Below are 25,050 nucleotides of genomic sequence, written 5' to 3' on the forward strand. Positions count from 1 at the left end.
TATCAGTAAATATTGTAGTGTTACTGGAAAAAAAACGAGTGTAGTGTTTTGTGATAAAGGGCCTAAGATAGCCTTTTGTGTTGCATTGAAAATTATGATTTTGCATGAATCCCTACCATTGTAAATGTTTGGTCTAGTATATGTTATACAAAAAAAGCCTTCCCTCAATTAGTTGATGGGTTAGGCTACATGCACCGCCATCTCATCTATATGTACTCTATGATTTTTAGAAGGGGTGAAATATATTTCTCACCCAAAGAGTTAAAATGGTCCAAAAACTCTAGCAAACTATTTTCCAGCTTTCTTTACAACTAATGTATTGAAAGCACATCAGTTCACCCTAAATGATCCATGTTATAAGTTGTGCATTAATTTCAGATTTTGATAGATGATCGATATCGACAAGAGTTAAATGCATCGGCACTCCTTGTCCATGAACTCCGAAAATGCTTATTCAGATCCTTAAACTTGTCAAATGTGTTATCTAGATCAAATTAGTTCCCAAAATACCCTTACAATAGCATATATATCTCATATTGACAATTCAAAATCATAGGGGTATATATTTTTGGCCCTTTGGACCTAGGTGACACATTTTAACAATTTTGTTGACATGAGTATGTATTTTTTTCAAAGTTTATGAACCTAGATGACACTCCATGACAAGTTTAATGATTGCTTGTGCATTTCACTCTATCGACAACATACAATTATTGAAGCATTATATCAAGACTTTTTAATATATTCTAATTGGTTGGAAGCATATAATACTGTTCTAAACCTAGAAATGTTAAAATGAATTAAAATAATCTGAAAATATTGAAATTGTGCTATAGTAAGGTAATTTTAACGGAAGAGGGAAACATGAGCACTAGAACTGAACAACAAGATCTTAATTAGTGTAGCAATAGGATTTCTCCACTTTCTCTTCGATAGGTCACATCATTGTAGCACCATCGTCGTTTATACAAGCTAACTAATAGGAGAGAAGCGTAAGTCCTAAGACAAATCAATCTGGCTATGTATTCGCAACCAAATACGAAACGTCATGTCCGATGACCATCTCTTGAGGCGGCGTAGTTGTATGGACAAACAAACACGTCCGCTGAACTCATGTGCCACTTTCCTTTGGTGCTGGTGAGCAGAACGGAATAGCATCAGCACTTTCAGCAGATCATGGAGATGCGAAAAACTCCCTCCATCCTAAATTATTTGTTAATTTAGATAGTTTTGAGTTTTCAAGGTTCGTATCTTGTCCTATTGTAACATCCGTAAAATTTACTAACTCAAATTATTAGCTAAAAATTCGTCTTCAAAATCTTTTGACCGTTGAGCTCCCGGAAATTCTTTTCTTCCCGGCGACTTCGCCGTCCCGGCACCCAACGCTGGCAACCATTTTTTTCTTCCTCCGCAAATTTCACCGCGTGCCCGTCAAAATCCGTCACGCGTGCCCGACCGTTTTCCGCATTTTTCACCAACTCTTCCTTTCTTCTCCCTCTTTCTTCTCCCTCTTTCTTCTCCCTCTTTCTTTTTCCCTTTTCCCTTTTTTCTTTTCCTTCTCTCTTTCTTCCTTCTTCTTCCTTCCTCCTTCTTCTTCTTCCTTCCTCTTTCTCCTTTCTTCCTGGCCGAGCGCACGCCAGCCCCTCCCCTGGCGCCTGCTCCTTCCCTGGTCGGCCCCAGCACCACTAGCCCACGCGCGGCCCCTCTCCCTGGCCGCCCGACACCCAGCCCCACACGCCTCGCCCTCCGCACCGCAGCTCCCCTCCTGCACGCTACGCTAGCCCCCGACCGCACGCCGGTCGCCGCTCGCCACCCCTTTCCACATCGGCCACCGCCCTGTGCGCCCTATCCTCCTCGCCGCCCGAGCCCGGCCCCGCCACGCCCTCCACGCGAGCTCCACTTCGCCACGCCACCGGCCGAGAATTCCGGCCGCCATTAAAACGCCTCGCTAGCCACCGGCCCCTGCCGCCCCTATGCACCGCTCGCCCCGCTCCCTCCCGCCGCCTATAAAAGAGGGCCAAGGCCCGACCTCCTCCCACACCGCCTCCCCCTGCGCCCCTAGCGCCGCCCTTCCCCTGCGCGCCGCCCGCCCACGCCTGAAGCTCCGACCGCCCCTGCCCGCACCGGCCCCCTCGCTTCCCGTCGCCGATTCGCCAAGGTGAGGGCCAAAATGGAGTCCCCACGGCTTCCTCTACCTTCCCCTGCCGCCAATCCTCGCCGCCGGCAAGCCTAGGTCGGCCGACCCCCACCGGTTTCCCTTCCTCCCCATCTCTATGTCACAGCCCAGGGAAGAAGAAGGCAAAATTCCCTCCAATTTCGATCTAACCCCCTCCTCTTCCATATTCACAAACCAGCCCTCCCACCTCTCTCAAATTTCTCTCGCGAGTATGCCCTTCCACCTCCCAAGAATATTCACGAATAGGTCTCTGGTTCTCGCAGTTTAGTCCTAAACCTTGTTTTAAGCCTCTAATACATGGTTATCTCATCATTTGCACCAAACTTCCTCCAATTAATTCCAAATTTGACCACGGCATCCTCCAATATACTTCCGCCGAGTCATCTCCAAATTTCATGAAAATACTCATTCATTCTATTTTCCGTTCGTGTTCTCTGTTCGAGCTCAACAGGTAAAGCTTTAATTTTTCTTTTATTTATTGTGTGCCCGATTGTGTATGTCATAGATCGCGAAGTACCCGAGGAGGAGCACGAGGAGGAGTTTGACCGCGAGCCCGAGCCCGAATACCAACACCGTGAGCAAGAACTCTCGGAAGGCTTTGAGGACGGCAAGTCCAATCTCACCCTTTGATGCATATTTATCCTAATTTTTCAAACACAATCTATTGACCTGTTTTATAAATTGCATATTGTTTTACCACTGAAACATGGTTGGATAGCTACCCCTTGATTGTTATGATTATTCCTTAATTATCCTATAATTATCTCTAAATATGACTTGCTCTGTTTGGATGATAACTACTACTAGAATAGTTAGGATCTTGTTACTCAATTCAATCATGACTACAATGTGTTTTGTTAAAGAGTAAATGTGTTAGTGTTTTTAAAAGGGAAAAATGGGTTTTTCGGAAATGAAGGAAAGAAATGCTTAGATGAGATGGATGGATATTTCTTGTGTGAAATGCTAATAAGTTGGGCTCATACCTTTGTGGTTGAGCAAGGTTGGGAGATATCCATCTTGTCACAAATTAAGGACCAAGTTGATGTGTCATCTTGTCTAACCCAACCCTCGTGCAACCACTCGACCGTTGTATGCGGCCACGGCTTAGCATAAATCCCACTAGCTAGTCTATTAGTCATCAGGAGAGCTGGTGAGCAACGGGAGACCATGGAGAAGGAATAAGAACTGTGTGAACTTAGGTCCCGGTTAAGACCTCGTTGGTAGGTCATTAACCCCTTGGTCGCTTTCGTGTTAGCTAGTCAGGCTTAGCTAAGGTGGGTAATGGCTTTGAGAGGATCTGCACCGACACTAAGGTGATTGTGTTGCGGTACCCTACTTGTGGGAAAAGTGTACAATCTCTGCAGAGTTAAAACCTATCCGGGTAGCCGTGTCCACAGCATTGGACGAGTTACAGCTTGGTCACATAACTAGTACTTGGAGATGGATGATTTTCATAGCGTGTGTTGGATTTTGAAAGTGTCCGGCAGTTGTGCCGTGAGCCACTGCGGACAGGGAGTCCGATAGCATTAAAATTTGGATCCTTTGTATAGGATCAACCCCACTTGATGATTCAGTTACTAAAAGAAATGCTTTGCGAAAACTCTTTTGGAAAATGAACCCTTGCATGTGTTGAAGATCTAGCTTTATGCAAATCAAACTTAGCCTTATCCTTGATATATACTGTGCATACTCTTGATTGTATCCCCCTCTGTGAATGGGGTTGGACTTGTTGAGTACCTTTGTACTCACCCTTGTTTTGTTGCTCCACAGGAAGATCCGGACTTCGTCACCGAGGATTTCGAGTAGGAGGTCGCTTCCGCACCCAACGCTACCTGTGGTGTTGGCCTTTGCAGAATGTTTCCGCTGTCGCTTAGTTCCGATTGCAGCTCAGGGTCCGACTGGACCGCAACTTGGATCTGTATCGTTATTGGTTTGTTTCTCCTTTGGGTGTGGCTTGCCCGCTCACTCCTTCGGGAGTTGTACGGTTTATGAACCAACTGTTGAATAAGTGTGTTATCAGCCTCCTGGGACTGATATTTGTATCACATTTAGTCTCTACTTATGTGGGGACGCTTCACCTATGCATCTAGACATAATTTATACATCTAGGTGCATAGCAAAACTTATGAATTAAAAAAGCTAAAATAAAAATAACTTATAATTTAGGATGGAGGGAGTAGTCGACAGAGACAGTACATGCATCAGATAGCAGAACTTCAAAAGTCAAGATTGTGAAATTACTGCTAATTTGGACAGATCGTTCCCTGAGACATCACACTCTTGCCGCTGGAGATTTTTGGTGAGGGTTGCGCGCGCTGCTTAATAATAATGCTGATGCACGCACATCCCATGCATTAATAATAATGCTGATGCACGCACATCCCATGCATGTCTCGAAGCCGTAACGATGTTGGAAGATGTTGAGACGACGAATGCATGCATGAGGTATTGCCAACAATGCCAGGGAACTGACAATTTTAATTATTATTAACGGAGATAATAACATAAGAGTTGTTTTAAAAACACTTTCATGCATTGTATTTTTAATAATCATAGCTAAAAACTATGCCAACATAAAAAAATTGATGTATTGCAAGAGTGTTTATTTTACATGTGTTCTTCTATATGTACTCTGTACCACCTTGGCCCCTTGGAGTTCTAAATACACGGGTACGGTTGAGGCGCAGTTATGAAATGAAGGACCTCTCCCATTATTAATATAATTAACTTTTAAAAGTAGTAGCTATGTATTACTAATCGCAAAAATATATAGTATATTATTGCATTGGAGGAACATGAGAAAACATGCTGATCTTGTCGGTAAGCTAGGGTCGTCATCCCTCCGTTTCAAATTGTAGGTTGTTTTGATATTTCGAAATTTATAAATTTTGCTATACATCTAAGTATACATTTATATCTAGATACATAGTAAAAGTTTTGAATTTATGTCTAGATACATAGTAAAAGTTTTGAATGTAGAAATGTCAAAACAATCTACAATTTGAAACGGAGGAGTATAATATATTCTCGGAGATGCTGGTACTACTCGTGTGATATAGTATACTACTTGAGATGTTGACAACGCTGATCCACGTGAGGAGAGTAATCTAGTGCAAATCCATTATAATTACTAAGTATACGTGACATTTTCCTAACTCCTACTAGCTCGCTACCACTCTATAAGTACATCCTGCTTCCTTCCATTCTTCTGCACAGCTACAACAGGCAACAAACTAAGTACACAAAATTGAAGCCACTTCTTCCCTGAGACCACCCATCATGGCTGGAGTTATAGTGCTAACCAGCAGGCAAAATTAATTTACTAAGAAAAGATCCAGCTTGATTCGACAGAGCATGCGAACAATTTCCGTCCCTGATGAGGCCAGCAACGGGATGCTGAATTCCGTGTTCATCGCTGTTCCAAATGGCACATACGTTGGCCCCAAACGTTAGGAACCTCTGATCCAAGATAGGTACCACTTGTTCCAGAGAAATTGTTCACATACTCTGTTGAATCAAGCTGGATCAAACTGGGCCTGTGCTGCTGGCTGGCTGCTGGAACTGTGGGCCGTGGGCCTGTTCGACTTGCAAACAATAATGAAACAAACACAGCCTATTTTTCCTCCTGCTCCTTCTCGACTCTCCCTCTCCCTCTCTCTCTCTCTCTCTCGGTCGGTTTCGGCCTTCCTTTCCTAGCGGCGACGACAGGGCGAGTGGCGCCGCCGTTGCCAGTTCTTCGCCGGCGACGAGCATCCGACAGGGGTATGCCCGCCCATTCCCTTCCCTTCCCTTCCTGCTATTTGTATTCGGATCTGACCATGTCCTGTACTGGGTACGTCCCTGCTTCCCATCTGCGCCCAAGCAGCCTGCACGCCTGATTCTTGTGCGGGGAGAGGAGACCATGGCTCCAGTGGATACCTCGCGGAGCGACCCTAGGAGGCCGGAGAGAGGTGGTGGCATCGACCAAAAGCGCAGTAAGCCCAAGCCACGATATGATGTAAGGGAACAACCACTTGCCTAACAGTTAATTTCTTTGTCACTGCTGGGCTGTGGGCCTTGCATGAAAATCTCTAGGTATTGATTTTCCTCTGACCTTGTTGTGCGGAATTGTTCATAGCGGAAGTACACGTGCAGGGTTTCTAATTGCTGCATTAGATTGGCACTGGCTTAAGAAAAAGAATTAGTTAACCGTTTTATATGTTCATTTTCTTCTGGTGTAGTTTGTTTAGTTCACAAAGTTAATGTGAATCTGCTCTTTTTGCAGGGAGATGATTTTTGTGCAATATGTGACAATGGTGGTGATGTAACTTGGTAGGTTTATATTGCTCGTCTCCTTTATGTGCAGTTATGATAATTTACTATGTTTCCCAAAGAATTGTTAACAATTGAAAATCTGACCAACTCTATTATCCAGTTTCTTTCCTTGAATACTCCCACGGTTTCAAGATAATATCAGAGCAGTCTTCAAAAACCTAAACTTGAACCATTAGTTTCTCTTGCTGTACATTGTTTGTAACAAAATCATGACTGTAGGAAAGTAGTTTAGAATATGTGTCTAGTGTTTTCGTTTTTGTATCACAAAACCTACTTTAAATCATGAATCTAGAATCTTGAAATGTACATGCACCATACTCTATTATTGGGCCAGGCCTTCTTCAGACCAAAATTTTCAATCTCGCCATATGCTTCTAACAACATTTGTAATGATAGAATTTGACTCACCAAATAAACAAATGATCTCCTTTTGTGTTGTACAAAGAAAGAGGGTGAACATCAAACAAGACATTTACTTCTGATTTTCGTGCTAGCATTGCACTCAGGATATTTGTGCAGGCACAAGCTAAATCTACTGATTCACACTTACATGCTTCAATGTGATGCAAGTAGTTAGGTGAACAATTTGTTTCCGAGAACAATCATATATTCTGTTATATATTGTGCTATGTTCAAACAATGCTAAATCAGCATTACAGTTTCCTTTTTTCTTCCTTGCAAACCTTTTAGTCCCAAGCAAGTCGGGGGTAGGCTCGAGATAAAACCCTACAGTGTGACACAATCCCACATTTCCACCAGCTGTCCGATTTCTGTATATCATTGATAAACCTAAACAATGCACAATAAATAGTCTATAATGTCCAGATTCTAGAATGTGACATGAACCTCTAAACATTACCAACTCAACTGCATTGATGTTACAAAATTTCTCATATTTGCTAAGATCAATTAGAAAATTTCTGGAGCAACACAAGAGTTAAATCCTTGTTCCATGCTTCATGCGAATGTCTCTTCTTACCTTACTTTTTTTTAGCTGTGATGGTGGATGCCAGAGGTCTTTCCACCTGACCGATGAAAACAGTGAACGATCTAGGTGCAGATTAATCCTTGGGCTAACCAAAGAACGGGCAGAGGTATCTATTGAGTTGCCTATTACTTTAAATTTGCATCTGCTTTTGTATGTCTAAAATTGACATAGTGATATTTCTCCATTGATAATTCAGATGATCCTTGCTGCTGATGATAAAGATTTTATATGCAAGAACTGCAAGTATAAGCAGCATCAGTGTTTTGCTTGTGGAGAGTTGGAATCTTCAGACTTGTCATCTGAACCTAAGGTAGGCCTGCCAGAATCCTGCTTCTAGAGTTATCCTGTTTCTTCGAGAGTTTTGTACTTAATTTATTTTGAAAGATTTGAAGAAATGGCAAACAGTATTGCTTAGAGATTAGGTAAAAGAAAGAAAGGAAACTTTTCTTTTGGTATAGGAAAAGAATGCACATATGCTTAAAATGTTCAAGAAATTCCTTTACCTGCATGTTCTCATTTGAATATATTTAATTCTTTGCCTTTCTGCTTGACTTGTCAGGTATTCCAATGTGAGGTTGATGATTGTGGGCGCTTTTACCACCCTGAATGTGTTGCTAAACTGCTCTACCCGGAAAGCGAACTCGAGGCCTCACTTTTCGCTGTCCAAGTTGCAGCCAGAGAAAAATTCACTTGTCCTATTCATGAATGTATTGTGTGCAAGGGAGTGGAGAACAAGAATCATAGGAACATGCAATTTGCAGTATGCAGACGCTGCCCAACTACATACCACCGGAAGTGCTTGCCAAGGTTTTCCTTCATACTCTTGTCCCTTTCTTGTTATGTTCTATTGGTGAAAACAGGATTTTCTTTTCCTGACAGTTCATACATTTTTTCCAGTAACATCCCCTTTGAAACGAAGAAAGGTCCCAATGGCTACATGCAAAGGGCGTGGGATGAGTGGGAGGGACCAGATGGACATGTTATTCCTCGTGATCGTATTTTGATCTACTGCACGTGTGTTTATTCGCGCACCTTGCTTCCGGTTGGCTATTGTCATCAGCTACCACTCCAGATTTATTGTGTTTGTTGAAATCTTTTGCAGGAAGCATGAGATCATAAAAAAGTTAGGAACTCCCAAGAGGAATCACATCATCTTTCCAGATGTCAAAAAACTCCGTGTACCCAAAAGGCTTGTAGATCCACCTAATGAAAAAGGTATACCTGAGGAAGAAGTGCTCAAGAACACCTCACGTGAACCATCTCAATCTCCCCCGGCAGTTGCAAGTGATCAGAATCAGTGCTCCTGTTCTGGTCCCTTCGACTCATTTGCACCAGAATCCTTGTTTAGGCATCCATATCCAGGAACTTGTGGTTGGCTTGGTGACTGACCATCTGGCATCCCTCACCCTCCCTTATTAATAAACCTAACAGTAATATGTTCTTTGCAAAGTGCATGTAAATGAGTAGCTTGCACATGCTTCAGACTACCTGTTCTTTCTGTTGGATTAGTTTGGAAAGTTAGGCTGACATCTTGTGGAACTAGATTGCCATAAGCTCAATGATTGTGCCGCAAGCTATAGATCCTGGTTATGACTTAGAATCAGAGGTTTTCAGATATTTTTATAAATGCTCATATGATGGCAAGACTGTAATGTGTCATCTTTATTTGGCAAGCCTTTCAAGATACAACCCTGTCTACCTGCCAATAATCACTGTGCTGTATGATCAATGAGAAACATCTGATCATATCCTTTCTCAATGCTCGTTGACGATATTGCCTTGCTGTTGTGTGGTACAAGCTTTAGGCTGGAGGAGCTATCCCTCAGTCTATCGCGAATTTGATTTCTGATTGGTTTACTACTTTCCTAGAAATTTGGGATTTACAATCCAGTGTTACTGCAGCTCTGGCAGGTAAGGGCTACGGAGAAAGAAGTTCTCACATCAGCAGAAATGGTGGTTGCTGCAGTAGCGAGAACATTGTTGTTGTGGCCTTGTGGGTGGGGAACAGAGGGGTGCTTTTTTTAATCTTTTTTTTTTTTGGTGCACAAGAACTTGAAGGAATCGTGTTGCAAACTAGTGGTTGAAAGACTACATGAAGAAAACCGAATCTAATAATAGGTAACCTGGTGACCTAGCCTGATGTAACGAACTAGTTTGGTGCACTTTCAATGAAAGCGTGGTGATGCACTGATGCCTTGTCAAAAATCTTGAGCAAAATGATGTGAAGTGCTGCAAATTTCTTCAATGTTACGTTGACAGCAAAACAGTAGGATGGGGGACTATTACTCCTCCAATAAGACAATAACACATGATGTTTCAGGCGAAAAAAAAAACTTGTTTTCCTTTTCTGAAGCCACATGTATTGTCAACTGGAATTAGTAACTTATTTCTTTACTATTTGTAAAGCACGCAAGCATTCTGTCACTAATTTTTTGTTTGGTCCAATTCTTAGTCACTTTAGCTCAATAACTTTGAGTATTGAACGGTAAATATTGACCGGTGGACCTTTAGTCACTTTAGCTCAATAACATATTGAACGTTGATGAACTAATTTTGATTGCGGTAATGCCACTTCTATGCTACATAGTTATACTTCAAAAAACAATTTTTTGACATAGTTCCATTAGTCAAGATCAACGGTGACGAGTAAATGAAGAGAGGGAGTATTGATGAACTGATTCAGTTTTTTTTTCTTTTTTTGAAACTTTAAACCGGTAGGAGCACTGCCATGTCATATAAGAAAGGAATAGAGAGTTCAAAGGTTACATTAAGCCGATTACATATTCAATATTAAGCTCACAACTTAGTAAGTGCAGTACAATAAACATTTAAACTATGTAAGAGCCGAGCTCCACAGGCACGTTGTCGAAGGCCAATTTCTTCCTTGATGAAGGTGGCAACTGTCTGAGGCGTTGCTAGGACTCCTCTGAAAATCCTCCTGTTTCTTTCATTCCAAAGGTTCCAGCATGTGTAGATCATCACCACCGCCAACGATCTTCTTTTTTCTTTTGGCGCCTCTTGTAATGTTCGGCGCCACCATTCCTATATATTATCATCTTTCAGGTGCTCCCTGGCACAGAGAACAGACAGGATTGCATGGCCAATTTCTTGAGATCAGTCGATCTGCAGTGAGAATTCTACTTTGTAACAAAAGCCAGGCAAAGAACCTATGCTTTCTCTCAGCTTGTGTCTTCCAAATTGCTTTGGTCTGGAAGCTGCAAAAGGACCCCTTGAACTGAATGGCGTGAGCTGATTTGGCCTTGAACTGAATGGCGTGAGCTGATTTGGCCTTGAACTGAATGGCGTGAGCTGATTTGGCACTGTAGTTTCGTGATTGTATCCACTTCCACGCAATGTCATCCTGACTATTGTTGAGGCTTATGTCCTGTAGCAACCCCCAGAGGTTTACAAACTCGGCAAATTCAGCAGTACTCATCTTCCATAGCCCCCTCATCCAATTGAAATCAATCAATTCCTCACTGACCTTCCCGTGTTTTCTCCAAGCCAACTTGTATAAACTTGGTGCAAGATCTCGTGGTGCCTGCTCATTCAGCCATGAAGAGCCCAAAAATTCCACCTTCTGTCCATTTCCAACCCTTCATTCCCAACCCAAGGCCGATTTGGTTCTTTCCACTGAAACCACACCCATCTTAGCCTCGAAGCTCTACTGAATCTTCCAGATCAAGAGTGCCAAGCCCCCATATTCTTCAGGTCTCTGAACATTTTCCCATTTGATCAGGCAATGACCCCATTAATTTCAGGTTCTCCCTTCCAGAGGAAGATCAGTTTTTTTCCGAGCTTGTCAAATTATAAACCTAATATTATTTAATCCATTTCTTCTTCTCTACAGGTCTTTTGGTCTCGAAAAGAGTCATATCCTTAGGAAATTCTCGATTTTTGACTCAAATTTAGACCTAAGGCCTTGTTTAGTTGCCCAACTTTGAGGTGTCAAAATTACTGTAGCAACACTGTAGCGTTTCGTTTGTATTTGTAAATTATTGTCCAAATATTGACTAATTAGGCTCAAAAGATTCGTCTCGCAAAGTACAATAAAACTGTGCAATTAGTTTTTGATTTCGTCTACATTCGGTACTCCATGCATGTACCGCAAGTTTGATGTGATGAGGAATCTTCTTTTTGTATAGTGCTAAAATTAGGATTTTGGAGTGAACTGACCCAAATCTTCGTGGGCATTCGAATCCTACACCTGGTTCCATTTCCCAAACAGGCCATAAAATCCAACCGGTTAATCTTCCTCGAATCCTCGTCCAGGACAGCTGTACAGAGACGTACAGGCGGCGTTTCACAAACAATGTCCATCCACCGCCGCCGCCGAGAGCTCTTTCTCTCGCGCGCGCGCCATCCGGATGCACGGAATGGAGCATCCCGGATGTTGATTCCATCCCTTGCTGGTAAGGAATCCTGCTCGAATGGATCTTTGCTGCGAACAATCGTGTCCAAATCTCCCTTTCTCCGCATCTGTTAGTGCCGCAATTCTTCACCATGGTTGGGGTTCGATTCGATTAGGACCGTCGCTGATCCGCGGGTAGATGCTGCTGCCGTGCCGTCGATCGATCTCAGCTGATGCCATAGGTTTTGTGGATCCATGTGCGGGTGCATTTTGTTTTCCAAAATTTAGAATTGGGGGTTTAGCCGTGGATGGATGCCCCCAACAGCGTAATGCAGTGCAGCGAGCGGTGGTTGGTTCTAATGATTCTTGTTGGCTTAGCAGAAATTTGTTGTCTTTGACCAGGGTACTTCGTGGATTGAGGAGAAACAAGCTGGGGTCTCATCGGTCCGTCAGTAGCTCTTACTGGGAACGAGTTCATGTTCTTGGCATCACACCTGCCTGCCTGATAAATGGATTGTGAGGGGAGACAAGCTATGGATGGAGTAGAGAACTCAGGCCGTGTGCGCCAGACACCAAGAAGAGCACGTGACGTCAAGTGGAAGAGCAAGAAGAAGCGCAAGGCGCGACCTGAAGATGTAAATGAGCTCACAAACCTGCTATTTTTGTTTCTTCTGTTTATTATTTGGGGTAATAGGTTATGTAGCAGCAGAAGGTTCCGGTTTGCTTTAATGCAACTGAAGCGTGGCGCTGTATTGATTAGGCAGTTTTGCTTGTTCAGCTGGGTATGAGCAAAATGCAGCTAATCAATCTGGAAAAGTGGATTTTCCCAAATTCGTCATGTCTCTTGGACGGAGTATTTGCAGATTTCAGTGCGATCACGTTGTGCAGTGAACTTGTCTCTCTTGTTGTGATTTAGATATAACAGCTAGGACAGAAAGGTTGAACTTTTAATAGCCATACTAGATTGACAATGGATTAGGAAAGGAAAAGGTGTATTACTATGCATCAGTGAACATAAAGCACAGTTTTGTTCTTCATGCAAACATTTAGATTCTGATTTTCCTGAATCGTACAAAGTTATGGAGTACCAATTGTGGGCCTGTGGCTCCATGTCCCGTTACCGGTTGGTAAATATCTGCAAGATGCTACAAATCCTAAGCTAATGTTCTCACATGTTTGGTTATTATGTTTACTGGAGGTGGCTAATTACGTGGTTTGTGGTCCCTATCTCTATGGACACGATGAACTTTTCACCTTGTTCTAAGTTGACTTGAATGCCTCCAGACTAGTTGCTAATTACATAGTTTGTAGACTGCCATGTCTGGTCTGTTCAGTAAAAGTAATTGTAGATGCTAAAGACCTGAATTTGCTGGCTGTGGATGCTTCTTTTTAGAAGATGATATTCGGTTTATGCTACCCCATGGTGACAAAAAGAATATTCTGAATGATGTTTTTTAGAATATCTTTTAAGTGGATTGCAGGCCGAAAAAAAAACCTGCAGATAACACCACATTTAAACTAAAATTTCTCTTTGAACCACTGCATCTATCACAATGAATTTTGTTAGGCACCCATCCTAAAACGATGCAAGAGCTCTGAGACGGCAGTCAGAATTGTCCAGCAACATGCATGACATAATTTGGACGTGCTTGATTGAGCTGAATATCATGTCATCCCAAACAAAGGTGTAACATGAAAGTGCCATATGTGGTCGCACCCTCCCCCCAAAACTCCCAAGTTCTGTCCTTCTAGCTGTTATCCTACCTGGACAACTCTGGTTGCCATCTCAGAATTTTCATGAGTTTGTCAGGACAGGCATAAGACACCTGTGTTACATGGACACAGATGCGGGTATCCAATTCAGCACTTTTTTTTGTGGACACGCCAATATACATACCAGTAGGAATCTGACACAGGATCGGGGTGTCTGACTTGGCAAAAAAAAAAAGGATATGGGTGTCCGGGTAACGCTGTATGATGCTAAACCTGGAGCAAAGTGGAGTGATTAAAAGGTAGAGTTCACCCAAAGTGGAGTTTTTGTTTTTAAAAGTCTTGTTCATTGCACGGACAGATCACCACATATTCTTTTGAAAACTTCTGAGATTTATTGTCTTCTCTAAATAGTAACCTTTTTTGCATGTTCCTCTTTTTCGCTGGTGTAAATCTTCCAATTTCACGACATTAAGATTAATCTGCTCTTTGTGCAGGGAGATGATGTCTGTGCAATTTGTGATGATGGTGGCTACGTAACTTGGTAGGTATTCTGATAATGAAGTTTCAGTGGTTTGGCTTCCTCTCCTTTATTCGAGCAGTGAATTATTGTTTTCAAGAATAAACCATATATTGTATAAATATTAAAATTGAGTTCAAACACTGAGTCACTGACACATGAGAGTGTGCCACATCATCACATTTCTCCCAGCTGTCCTGTCCTATTTCCCATCCAGTGGATACAGATAGACGTAAACAATAATTTATAAAATCCCCATTTTGGAAAGTGCCACAAATGATGCATTAAATTATTTGTGAAGTCTTGGACTTGGAATGTGTTACATGCTTATAAAAATATTCCCATCAATCGTATTAATATTTTTTTATTTTTACTGAGATAAATAGATTTCTGCAGCAATGTTTTGGCTTAAATCCTATTTCCATGTTATCACTTCTTTCCTTGGCTTTATTTCAGCTGTGATGGTGGATGTCTGAGGTCTTTCCACCTAACTGAAGAACATGGTGAGGGTTCAAAGTGTCCATCCCTTGGGCTTACTAGTGAACAAGCAAAGGTACCTCTTAATTGAGTTGCTGACTCTTTAAATTCATCCTTGCTTTTGTATGTACCAATTGCTTCATGCTTTTCATTGATAACTCAGATGATAATTGATAAGAAAGACTTTATATGCAACAACTGCAAGTATAAGCAACATCAGTGTTCTGCTTGTGGATTGTTGGGGTCTTCAGACTTGTCATCAGGAGCTGAGGTAGGCATAGCATCTATGTTTGATTATGTTAACTGGCTTTTGAATTTATATTTTTATTTGGAAAAGATGAAGAAATAACAACTGTGAAAGTCTGAAACAGTGCGTAAAAAAGGACAGCTCAATTTCTTGTAGAAAGACAGGATGCACAAGTATATCAAGATTCCTTTTTCCACTGGCATATAATCCAAATGTTTGACGAATTTTATCTATGTGCGTTCTCATCTGAACTCATTGTTAACCGCTGCATTTCTTGTCAGGTATTCAAATGTAAGAACTATGCATGTGGGCATTTTTACCACCCTAAGTGTATTTCCGAACTGCGGCACCCTGATAGCAAACACCAGGCCTCCCTTTTCGAGCAGAATGTTGCTGCTGGACTGAAATTCCTGTGTCATGTGCATAAATGTAGTGCATGTCATGGAAAAGAGAATAAGGATGATAGGAATATGCAGTTTGCAGTATGCAGGCTCTGCCCAACAACGTACCACCGGAAGTGTTTGCCCAGGTTTTCCCTTATACTGGAGAATGAAAGAGGCCTCCGAAATCCTCAGCCCTGTTCCGTTGTTAATATCTATTGATTAAACCAGTATTTTCTTTTCCTTGTTTGTCCTTGTTTTTCCAGTGATATCCCCTTTGAAGCAAAGGAAGACCCCAATGGCTACATATTTCAAAGGGCGTGGGATGGCATTCTTCGTGATCAAACTCTGATATACTGCATGTATGATGATTCTCTCACCTTTGTTGGCTATCTACTGCACACAAGTGACTCAATTATGCTGGATCCTTTGCAGGAAGCATGAGATCGTTAAAGAGCTAGGAATTCCCAGGAGGAAACTTATCATCTTTCCTGATGCCAAAAATCCTTTAGTGCCAAAAGGTCCTGAAAGTGCACCTAAGGAACAAGATATATTGCTCGAAGAAGAGCTACTTGACCACCCACCATCTGAACCATCTCGAACTCCTCCGCCACCTGCAACCGTCCAGAATCAGTGGTGCTACTCCAATCCTATGGACTCATTTGCGCCAAGTTCCTTGCATACTCGTCCATACCCAGGCTCGTGTGGTTGGATCGATGACTGACCATCCAGCCTATCTGCCCCTTAGAAATACCAACAGCAACAGATCCTTTGCAATGTGCAAAGACATTTTTAGCTTGGGTTTGTTAGATATCAGAAACCCAAGTTGTAGAAAGCCGATACCCTATCCAAGTCGAAGCGATGACTTGCCAGCCCCATCAGAGAGGCTATCTCCATGAAAGAGGCCGGGACCAATCCGTCACTGGACCCTTCATCTGCCATGACTCACCGGGCCCATTTTGTCATCCACAGGGGATGTGAATTTGCAAGTAGGGCACAATCCACTCCTATTTTCCATGCAATCACTTCATCCAACAAGGAGAAAAATAAAGCGTTGATAACTTATAATGTTCCATACAGCTCTTATACACACTCCTGGTGCTTTGCACGTGGCACCCCAGGCCGGCCCCAGCTATGAAAGTCAGCGAGAGGATCAGCAAAACCCAAGACACTGTCTTGGACTTGTGAGCATGGTTGAAGAAGCCTGAGCCCGTCGAATCTGCCCCCAAATATTCAATCAACTCCTAGGCCTCTCAGGCATGGAAACAAGAACTTGTAATCATTTTTATAATCTCCATATTAATAGCCACTGGAATCTTTTACACTGATCCTCTGGAAGCCTGCTGAGAATCCCAATGAGCAAATCAGACTGACAACTCAAGTCAATTGCAGGGTAGGGATTTGAATACTGTTGCATATGCATAGGAATGCCTCGTAATCTTTGAGAGTTGAAGCACAAGCAAGAACACTGTTGACTGTAGCTTCTGGGAGAAGCCCAGCTTCGTTTTCGGATCTAACGAAGCGTCGGGATCTTTCTGCACGAAATGGAGTGCATCTGAAGGAGACAGTAGGCACACTGTTCCAAGTAAAGAAGTGCACCTGAAGGGAACAGTTCACGCACACACACACTAGATTAGCTGTTCGTCGCGCGATCTTATATGCTCACAGTTCCAACGAAGATCTTAATGGCGTATTCACAAAGGAATAGTTTTTTTCCATCTTCTTCGTGTATCCAAATATTGTAACTCATCATCTATTTTACATAAAATAATAATCATCTGTAGATCGTACATATAGCTCATGTTTCAAATTGTTTTAATAGGTAAAATACAGAGGTACTCTCAATCTCAAACATTGTGCTTCGAATCTTTTACGTAGCTAACAACAATATTCTTGCAAAATTCTAATTCCAAAAACTTTTGAGCTAGTAATGATATGACCGAATGCAACTGCAAAACATCACTAGCGTCTAACAGTAATCTAGTCCACAAGTGCCATGATGTCAGCATGCTCCACACGAGTGGCCATAGATCACACACCACATATAACAATCAATCTACCATATAAACAATCACATGGCCAGCAATTGATTAAAACTGCAGAAACACAGAAGGCACACCAATGAGACCAAAAGAGGGGCAAGGTCAGACTTGAATCCAAACTACTATACACCACTCTACGAACACGCAACAAATAAAAAAAAACACATAGTTAGGTACATTGCCCAAAGATCTTACACATGCACCACTAGCTAGTTGTATGCGATGTCCATGGTCAAAGGTCACATAAAATAGGGATCAACACACAAGCCCTAGTACTACACACTAAAGGGGCTGTAATAATACTAGCTCATTGCCTTAAGCCTCCATTGGTCCCCCTACTAAACCCCAGAGCAAGCTGGGGAGGAATCCAATCTTCCAGCCATGGAAGCTCACTACCCCAAGTACCTCCTCTACTGCCTCCTCATCGCCGGCTCATGGCTCCTCTCCTGCCTCCTCCACTTCCAGTACCTCCACGTCGCTCTCTCTTCCTCCTCCTTCGCTGCTCCCCGCTGCGCCGCGCTCGTCGTGCTCCCCGCCGCGCTGGACGCGAGCTTCCTCCCCGCCCCCGCCGTCGAGGCTGACGACAAGCGGTGGTCGACGTCGTCGGTGGTGGCGTCGTCGCCTTCGCCGTCGTCATCTCCTCCGCCGCCGCCGTCGTGCGAGGGGCGGTACGTGTACATGCTGGACGTGCCGTCGCGGTTCGACATGCTCAGGGACTGCGTTCCCGGCTCGCCGTTGTTCGACGACATGTGGAGCTGGTGCGCAATCACCGTCAATGCCGGGCTCGGCCCCAAGATTGCCGGCAACGGCAGCGACGGCGACACCGATATCATCCCCAGCACCGGATGGTAAGCTAATAACGCTAGCACATTGGCCATGGTTTTGTGAGACGACCGGAGACGCGGTTGCTGACATGACAAGGTGTTTGCGTGTATGTGTTGCAGGTACAGCACGGACCAGTACGCGCTGGAGGTGATGTTCCACAACTGGATGCGGCGGTACGAGTGCCTGACCGGCGACCCGTCGGCGGCGACGGCGGTGTACGTGCCGTACTACCCGGCGCTGGAGCTGCACCAGCACCTGTGCGGGTACAACACGACGGCGCGCGACGGCCCGTCGGAGGCGTTCCTGCGGTGGCTGTCGTCGCAGCCGACGTGGGCGGCGCTCGGCGGGCGCGACCACTTCATGGTGGCCGCCAAGACGACGTGGATGTTCCGGCGGGAGCCCGGCGGCGGGGACGGCGGGTGCGGCAACAACTTCCTGGGCCAGCCGGAGTCCGGCAACATGACGGTGCTCACCTACGAGTCCAACATCTGGGCGCCGCGGGACATCGCCGTCCCGTACCCGAGCTACTTCCACCCGACCTCCGCCGGCGAGGTGGCCGCGTGGCAGGCCCGCGTGCGGGCGGCGCCGCGGCCGTTCCTGTTCGCGTTCGCCGGCGCGCGGCGGATCAAGGGGCAGCTGGCCATCCGCGACCGCGTGTTCGACGTGTGCGAGTCCGCGGCAGCGCGCGGCCGGTGCGGGCTGGTGGACTGCAGCCACGGCCTCGAGGGCAGCATCACCTGCCGGACGGCGGCGAAGCTCGTCGCCCTGTTCGCCTCGGCGCGGTTCTGCCTGCAGCCGCGGGGGGACTCGTTCATGCGCCGCTCCTCCATCGACTCCGTCATGGCCGGGTGCATCCCCGTCTTCTTCCACCGGGCGTCCACCCTCGAGGCGCAGTACCGGTGGCACGAGCCGGAGCCGGGGAGAGACGGCGACGGAGGCCGGCGCAGGTACTACGTGCTGCTCAACGCCGACGACGTGCTGGAAGGGAGGGTGGACATCGAGGAGGAGCTGAGCAGGTACAGCGACGAGGAGGTGGCGGAGATGAGGGAGGAGGTGATCAGGATGATCCCGAGGTTCCTGTACAGGGACACCAGGGTGAGGTTCGAGGGGGAGATGAGGGACGCCTTCGACATCACCATGGACGGGGTGATGGACAGGATGAGGAGGATCAAGAACGGGGAGAATGTGGTGTTGAAGGGCTATGACGATAGTGATGAGGCGATGGCTGCCAGTGATTCATGACATTTGCTGAAATTGAGTTCTCTTTTTGTGTACGTGTGTGTTGTTCATGTGATGGTACTAGAGTATGTGTAGCAGTTCTTGTTGTTTGTGTGTTGCTGTGAGCCTGGGATGTAGTGTATGCTAGTTAATCGTATAGCTGCAGTTTGGTAAGACAAAAGAAGGAGGCGATGCTAATAGGCAGTCATCCTCCACATATCACTTGATCTTCTTCATTCAGCTTCTCTCTATCTCCTCTGGTGCCAGCTGCACGACCGGCCAAAGAAACAAGCTTGGTTCGGAGACGGACGCAGCGTGCGGCCGTCCGGAACGCGGCGGCACTCCGGCCAGCCACGGCATGAGGCCGTGCGCGCGTGACAGCCGGGGCCGGGAGCAGGGGAAGCAGAGCGCTTGCCGGCGGCAACCCGAGTGTTAGTTTGTAGAGATGTCGCAGCCCCTCAGCCTCGGCCGGGCCTGGTTGTTCTGTCGCCGCCGCCGCCGACGACGGGAGCTCTGTACGCGAGCGATCGTACCTCCGATTCGCTGGGAAGCTGAGACGATCAGCGAGCTGCTGAGACAATTCCACGGAGGTACGGATCATGCAGCGAACGGAGACGAGGAGGCAACTCCAGCAGCTGGACGGGACGCTCCAATCCGGCGCGCGTACCTGCCAAAGAAGGGGTTGGCGCCGCCGCCCTTTGCGCCATCTCGATCGATGCGGCGCCGCCGCCGCGGCAGCATCGGCGGGGCCGGATCCAGCTCAAGTTCGCGCGAATTTGACGGAGGCTCGCGTGGGAGGTATGGCGACGGAGCTCGGGGAGAACGCCGACGGCCATGGCGCCCGCTCCAAATCGATCCAGAATTTTTCAAAGAGACCCCTTTTTGATCGTGATTAATAATCGCGATCCGAATATTTTTCAAAACACCCCCTACTATTTACATATACACCCCTAATTTGGATTGCGACTATTGATCGCGATCCGATTATTTGCAAATGAGCCCCTAAATGTTCATATAAGCCCCTGGTCCGGGTGGTCCCTTTCTCTCTCCATCCTTCCAGCGCCGCCCGCCGCTGCCGCCTTCCGCCATCGTCCCGGAGCCGCAAAGCTCCATCCTGCCATGGCCCGGTGGCACTCCCCACCGGTGCATGTCGTCCAGGAACGCCAGCGCGTCCTAGCGGGCGCGGCGGCGCGCACCGGCAGAGGGAAGCGAGGACCGCGGGGCAGTGGCGCGAGTTTGGGTCCACGAGGAGGTAGGGCATGCAGCGCGGCGGCGGAGGGTCGCCGGGCGCGGCACAGCGCGGAGGTGAGGATGCGGAAGGTGGTGGCGTCGAGGCGCGGCGCGGAGGACGACGGAGGGGGCGACGCGGAGGAACGTCGGGGAGGACGGAGGGGGCGCGGCATCAGCTCAACTTGCTCACACATCACATGGAGCAGAGATGCTCAACACAAGCACAAACCTCGTCTTCAGAAGGTTTTGTTAATGTTTCCTGTGCCAGCTTCAGAAGAATTATTAGCACATCATATAATTTAGCCATGAAGATGAAGTCATGGAAATTGACATGTATGCAAGAGATTGGGACCTAAATGTATTAGTGACCTCCGCCGTCTGGATGGAATTACATGGTGGCATTCGTGGCAAAAAAAATCAATGTGAAATGATCCACGCACACATATGTTAATTATTCAATCGCATGATAAAACTATTTATTTTATTTCAAATATTTTCAAATTACTCCCCTATTATTTACATGCAACCCCCTAAATTGGAAATAGTCAGCGATCCAAATATTTTCAATGACCCCCTAATTTGGATTGTGATTAATAATCGCGTACCAAAATATTTACATAAAACCCCTAATTCGAATGGTATGTTTTCAAATTCGTCCCTCATTTGCGTCTGCCGTTCCTCGTTGGATCTGCCGGCGAATTGGCGATGGTTTTCACGCTCGGCGACGGAATGGGTTTGCCGGAGATCCACGCCTGCACCTTCTCGTGCTTCTCTGCCAGATTCTCTATGATCTGCGCCGTCCTCCACTTCTCAGCCCCTGGATGATGTTGAGCTTCCCTCCGAGCACGCCGCCGTCTGTGTTGTGTGACCGAACCATGGCAGGTCGACTAGAATCGCGTTGACTCCGCGACAGCATGCGACGCCTTCCCCAGCACGACCGATTCCGGCTGCCACGGCGAGCGGCTGATGATATTGGCCCTGACGCCCATTGACGCCTGGTACTCGCAGCAGGGCATGATGGTTCACCTGAACTGCAATGCATGGCCAAGAAACAAGTGCAGCGCCTGCTGATTAGTTCAGTTGTCAAGAAACTGTTGTTTGCTGAGGAGGATATCGGACGCTCTGCAATGTTTCAGCCTGTTCGCTTCAGCTTATCAGCTAAATTATCAGCCACCAAACCGTGTTTTTCTCTCACAACAAATCAACATTTTCAGCTTTTCAGCCGGCTTATAAGTTCAGCCGAACTAGCCGTTTGTTGCTGCCAAACAAGACTTCCTTTTGTGAACAGGATTATAACAAAACTTGCTTTTCTTTGCAGGGGATGTTTCAGAGCACAAGCTTGAGCATGGGTTAAGTATTTCCACCCATTTATCCCTCTGGCATCCAACTAGCTATTTTAGCTTCATGCCCTTGTTCACTTGGAGAACATACGAGGAAGCGGCCGGAGATTCAGAACCCTCCCGACTGAGCTTCGGCGCGCGCCATGATCGGCAGCGGTGTTCAGGTGGTTCGCCAGCTGCTGCCACCAGCTGCACGGCCGGCCAAAGGAAGAAGCTTGGTCGGAGACGGGCGTAGAGGGTACTGCCGGCCGGAACGCGGCGGCACTCCGGCCAGCCGCGGCATGGAGCGGAGGAGCCACTGGTGGGCGCGGCCGCAATTCCGGGGAGGGTCGCAAGGAACTGCCGGAGCGCGGCGGTGCTCAGGCCAGTTTCGGCGATCGAAGGTAGGGGGCGGACGACGGATACCGACCGGGGGTGGACGGTATTTCAAATACCGTCCACCCCCTGCGGGCCTTCGAACCGTCCAATCGAGCTTGTGCGGGCCAGATGCAGCGCAGCTCAGCTGGCCTACTCAGCCAGGCGCGGGGTACGGCCGGCCGCAACGACACGCCGACCACGGGCGGTAAGCTCTGGATCACCTTCGACGGCCGCCTCGTCTGAAGCGGCACCGACGGCCAGGACAGGAGCGTCGCCGCACCGGCCGCGGCCATGCGCGACGATGGCAACTCCGTGCTCTATACGGCGCCAACGGGACCGTCGTATGGTCCACCTTCGCGGCGCCCACGGACACCCTGCTCCGCGGGCAGGAGCTCGCGCCCGGCGATCAGCTTTTCTCCGGTGTCTCTGCCACCAACCAGGCCAACGACGGCAACCTCATCATGTAACCCGCGCAGACGGAGAGCGTCGCGGCCGCCGCGTACTGGGACACCGGCACGTTCCAGATCGGGTTCCACCTCACCTTGCGCCTCAATGCCGCCGGCGTGCTCTACCTCACCAGCAACAGCGGCAACTACACCAAGAACCTGACCAATCCTGGGGCTGCGGAATCAGCCGTCGCCGTCCTTGTGGCGCCTTCGGGATCCTGGAAGCTCCGTTCATCTAGGCCAGATCTCTGCTCCAGCAGCAAGGGTCGTGAAAGCGCTGCGCGGTTGAGGTCGCAACTCAGTTGCCTTGGCGTCCTCCCGGAACAGCGGCGGCTGCAGTCTGGGTTGTGGTGGTCTCCTGAAACTGCGCGTTGACGCGCCCGTGAAGATGGTAAGTATTAAAGTAATGCACAATTTTTGTTCAGTGGAGTACTTCACCAATTTCTGCCGTATGTTTCGCCTCCGATGTCGTTTGTGGATGAAGCGACATTGCAGTAGACCGACGTGGCAGAAGAAGGCTGCCGACTGTCGCCGCTGCAAACGCGTGCAGGCAACATGGACAATGTGACGATTAGGCGTATGTATAACTTGACCAAAATGCCAAACTGCCTGTACTAACATGACTGACAACCATCACTCCAGGCACGCACAGCATTCTCAGCACACGAACAAGATGTGGCAACTCAGATCAATCAGAAGCGGTCCTCGTGGCAGAAACCTCCGCCGTCTGGATGGAATTACATGATGGCATTCGTGGCAAAAAAAAATCAACGTGAAACGATCCACGCACACATATGTTAATTATTCAATCGCATGATAAAACTATTTATTTTATTTCAAAGTGGGTTAGTGATGAGTAAGTAGGAGCGGAGATTGTGTGCGCGCCATTGATAGTCATGGGCTTATGTCATCATGCGGCCCATGTTCAAATCACCATGATGATGATGATGATGATGTTGGTGCCGCATTATTGAAATTGAAGCAACATACGAAGCCCAGACAACATACGACGCCCGAGAGCCCAAACTTGATTAAGAGAGGCCGGAACGTGAAGTCTATGGGCCGTGGTCAGCAGCTTAGGTGCGAGCGAGCGAGGTGAAGATTGAAAGGTTGCCACTAATAAAAAAGAAGCATGAAAGGTTGCCACTAATAAAATGAGCAAGTGTAAAGCTTTTGATTTGATGAGCATCGAAATTAAAGGTCAAGTAGGCGGATAAGCGCGCTACGCTGCGCCACTTGTAATTTTATTCTTTTTGGGTCATGACAAAGAATTGGTAGCATAAGTTGCAGCAAGCCATATGACATACTCTGGAGAAGCAGTGTGCCTGCATCACTTGGTAAGAGAAACTGGATGCACATTCCAGACTTTAATGCCAGTCTATGTACTATCCGGGTGAGAGATTGTAAAAGTGCACAGTACCAAGGGCCTTGGGGAGATTTGTTTTTTAAGACTGAAATCGCGGGGTCCATATGTCAGCGAAAGTGCACAGTACCAAGGGCCCTGCTTTCATATAGAGGTATATATAGGTAATAAATCCAAAATGAAAGATGTTGCATATAAAATGTGACTGCACATTTGAATCTTTGACCAGCAGGGCACACGAATAACGTCCGTTGCTTGATTGACACGGCTCAGGTATACCATATATCCTTTTTGTTGGGCTTGGGCAGAAGACTGCTGGGAGAGAGACGACCTGTGACTGCATTCTTGGAGTCAAGAAGAGAGTTCAATCTGCTCCAGCGTACTTACGGCAGACGTTCCAATTAACTTGGTCGTACGTCCGCCCGTGACCGACGGACCGAGAATCAAGTTGCTGGAAACGGAGTGAAGTCATGAGAAGGGAAAACTAAGGTCCGGTCCTGATGACGAGCCGGCCGGCCGGCCGGTCATCAGCCCGCTTGCAGCCGCCGTATCCTCCTGGCCACGTCGTCGTCGACGCAGTTTGACCTTACAGTATTATACTTGGAGTCCTTTTTCATTTGTTGGTTAGTTCGTATGTGGTGGTTGCATTGACTGGTTATTTAGCTCAAAGAACATCCCTGGGCGGCTGGGCATGTGGGGCGCCCACCACCATGGCACCATATGATGTCCCAGCTAGCTTCGGGAAGCTCGCTCGTGCGCCGCTGTGCTGTGCCATGCTGGCGAGCGTTGTTTGACTTTGAGCTTCATTATCCTTGGCCGTGGCGTGAGGGGCGATGCCCGATGCCCCGGTGAAGCGACCAAGGCGATTCACACTGCTGCTGCGGAAACTTTCTTCAGTATCGGTTCCAAACTTCTTGCGCAACCAGAACTGCTAAGTTGATAGTAAAGGAGGTCACGGAAGCCTCTTGAAGAATTAGCCGTTAGATCCAATCAACCAGTACTAAGTCCGAGGATCAATGCTGAGTTTACCAGTAGTGTCAGAAGAAGAAGATATTGTAGCAATCCA

General features: G+C 46.8%; 3 protein-coding genes across 4 annotated transcripts; all 3 read left to right on the forward strand.

Annotated features, from left to right (window-relative positions):
• Positions 1 to 5,791: 5,791 nt before the first annotated feature.
• On the forward strand, positions 5,792 to 9,665 carry LOC117847142 (protein ENHANCED DOWNY MILDEW 2). Of its 2 annotated transcripts, XM_034728303.2 has the most exons (9): positions 5,792 to 5,938; positions 6,042 to 6,173; positions 6,441 to 6,487; positions 7,485 to 7,584; positions 7,675 to 7,788; positions 8,038 to 8,285; positions 8,376 to 8,492; positions 8,581 to 8,693; positions 9,381 to 9,665. In XM_034728303.2, the coding sequence occupies exons 2-9, from the start codon at positions 6,078 to 6,080 to the stop codon at positions 9,560 to 9,562; spliced, it is 1,017 nt and encodes a 338-aa protein (XP_034584194.1). In that variant the 5' UTR covers positions 5,792 to 5,938; positions 6,042 to 6,077; the 3' UTR covers positions 9,563 to 9,665. The 2 variants fall into 2 exon arrangements, with proteins under 2 accessions (XP_034584194.1, XP_034584195.1); XM_034728304.2 differs by lacking the exon at positions 9,381 to 9,665 and having other exon boundaries at positions 8,581 to 9,224.
• A 2,029-nt stretch (positions 9,666 to 11,694) lies between these two features.
• LOC117847331 (protein ENHANCED DOWNY MILDEW 2) lies at positions 11,695 to 16,173 on the forward strand. Its single transcript, XM_034728522.2, has 8 exons — positions 11,695 to 11,890; positions 12,232 to 12,464; positions 14,037 to 14,083; positions 14,516 to 14,612; positions 14,700 to 14,807; positions 15,065 to 15,312; positions 15,430 to 15,525; positions 15,599 to 16,173. Exons 2-8 carry the CDS (start codon positions 12,339 to 12,341, stop codon positions 15,885 to 15,887), a joined length of 1,011 nt encoding a protein of 336 aa, XP_034584413.1. The 5' UTR covers positions 11,695 to 11,890; positions 12,232 to 12,338; the 3' UTR covers positions 15,888 to 16,173.
• LOC117850332 (probable xyloglucan galactosyltransferase GT15) lies at positions 16,013 to 19,484 on the forward strand. The gene is made up of 3 exons (XM_034732158.2): positions 16,013 to 16,152; positions 16,244 to 18,053; positions 18,150 to 19,484. Exons 2-3 carry the CDS (start codon positions 17,587 to 17,589, stop codon positions 19,270 to 19,272), a joined length of 1,590 nt encoding a protein of 529 aa, XP_034588049.1. The 5' UTR covers positions 16,013 to 16,152; positions 16,244 to 17,586; the 3' UTR covers positions 19,273 to 19,484.
• The last annotated feature ends 5,566 nt before the right edge of the window (positions 19,485 to 25,050 follow it).

The sequence above is a fragment of the Setaria viridis genome, chromosome 3, assembly GCF_005286985.2.
Source record: "Setaria viridis chromosome 3, Setaria_viridis_v4.0, whole genome shotgun sequence".
Classification (NCBI taxonomy): Eukaryota; Viridiplantae; Streptophyta; class Magnoliopsida; order Poales; family Poaceae; genus Setaria; species Setaria viridis.

What these genes read in the sequence shown, in the direction of transcription:
- LOC117850332 (XM_034732158.2), top strand. Translation starts at nt 17,587, where the DNA reads ATGGAAGCTCACTACCCCAAGTACCTCCTCTACTGCCTCCTCATCGCC. An exon ending in ATCATCCCCAGCACCGGATG is followed by an intron (nt 18,054 to 18,149) that starts GTAAGCTAATAA and finishes TATGTGTTGCAG; the next exon opens with GTACAGCACGGACCAGTACG.
- LOC117847331 (XM_034728522.2), top strand. Translation starts at nt 12,339, where the DNA reads ATGGATTGTGAGGGGAGACAAGCTATGGATGGAGTAGAGAACTCAGGC. An exon ending in GCAAGGCGCGACCTGAAGAT is followed by an intron (nt 12,465 to 14,036) that starts GTAAATGAGCTC and finishes CTCTTTGTGCAG; the next exon opens with GGAGATGATGTCTGTGCAAT. An exon ending in CAAACTCTGATATACTGCAT is followed by an intron (nt 15,526 to 15,598) that starts GTATGATGATTC and finishes GATCCTTTGCAG; the next exon opens with GAAGCATGAGATCGTTAAAG.
- LOC117847142 (XM_034728303.2), top strand. Translation starts at nt 6,078, where the DNA reads ATGGCTCCAGTGGATACCTCGCGGAGCGACCCTAGGAGGCCGGAGAGA. An exon ending in CACCGGAAGTGCTTGCCAAG is followed by an intron (nt 8,286 to 8,375) that starts GTTTTCCTTCAT and finishes CATTTTTTCCAG; the next exon opens with TAACATCCCCTTTGAAACGA. An exon ending in AGATCCACCTAATGAAAAAG is followed by an intron (nt 8,694 to 9,380) that starts GTATACCTGAGG and finishes GTGTTACTGCAG; the next exon opens with CTCTGGCAGGTAAGGGCTAC.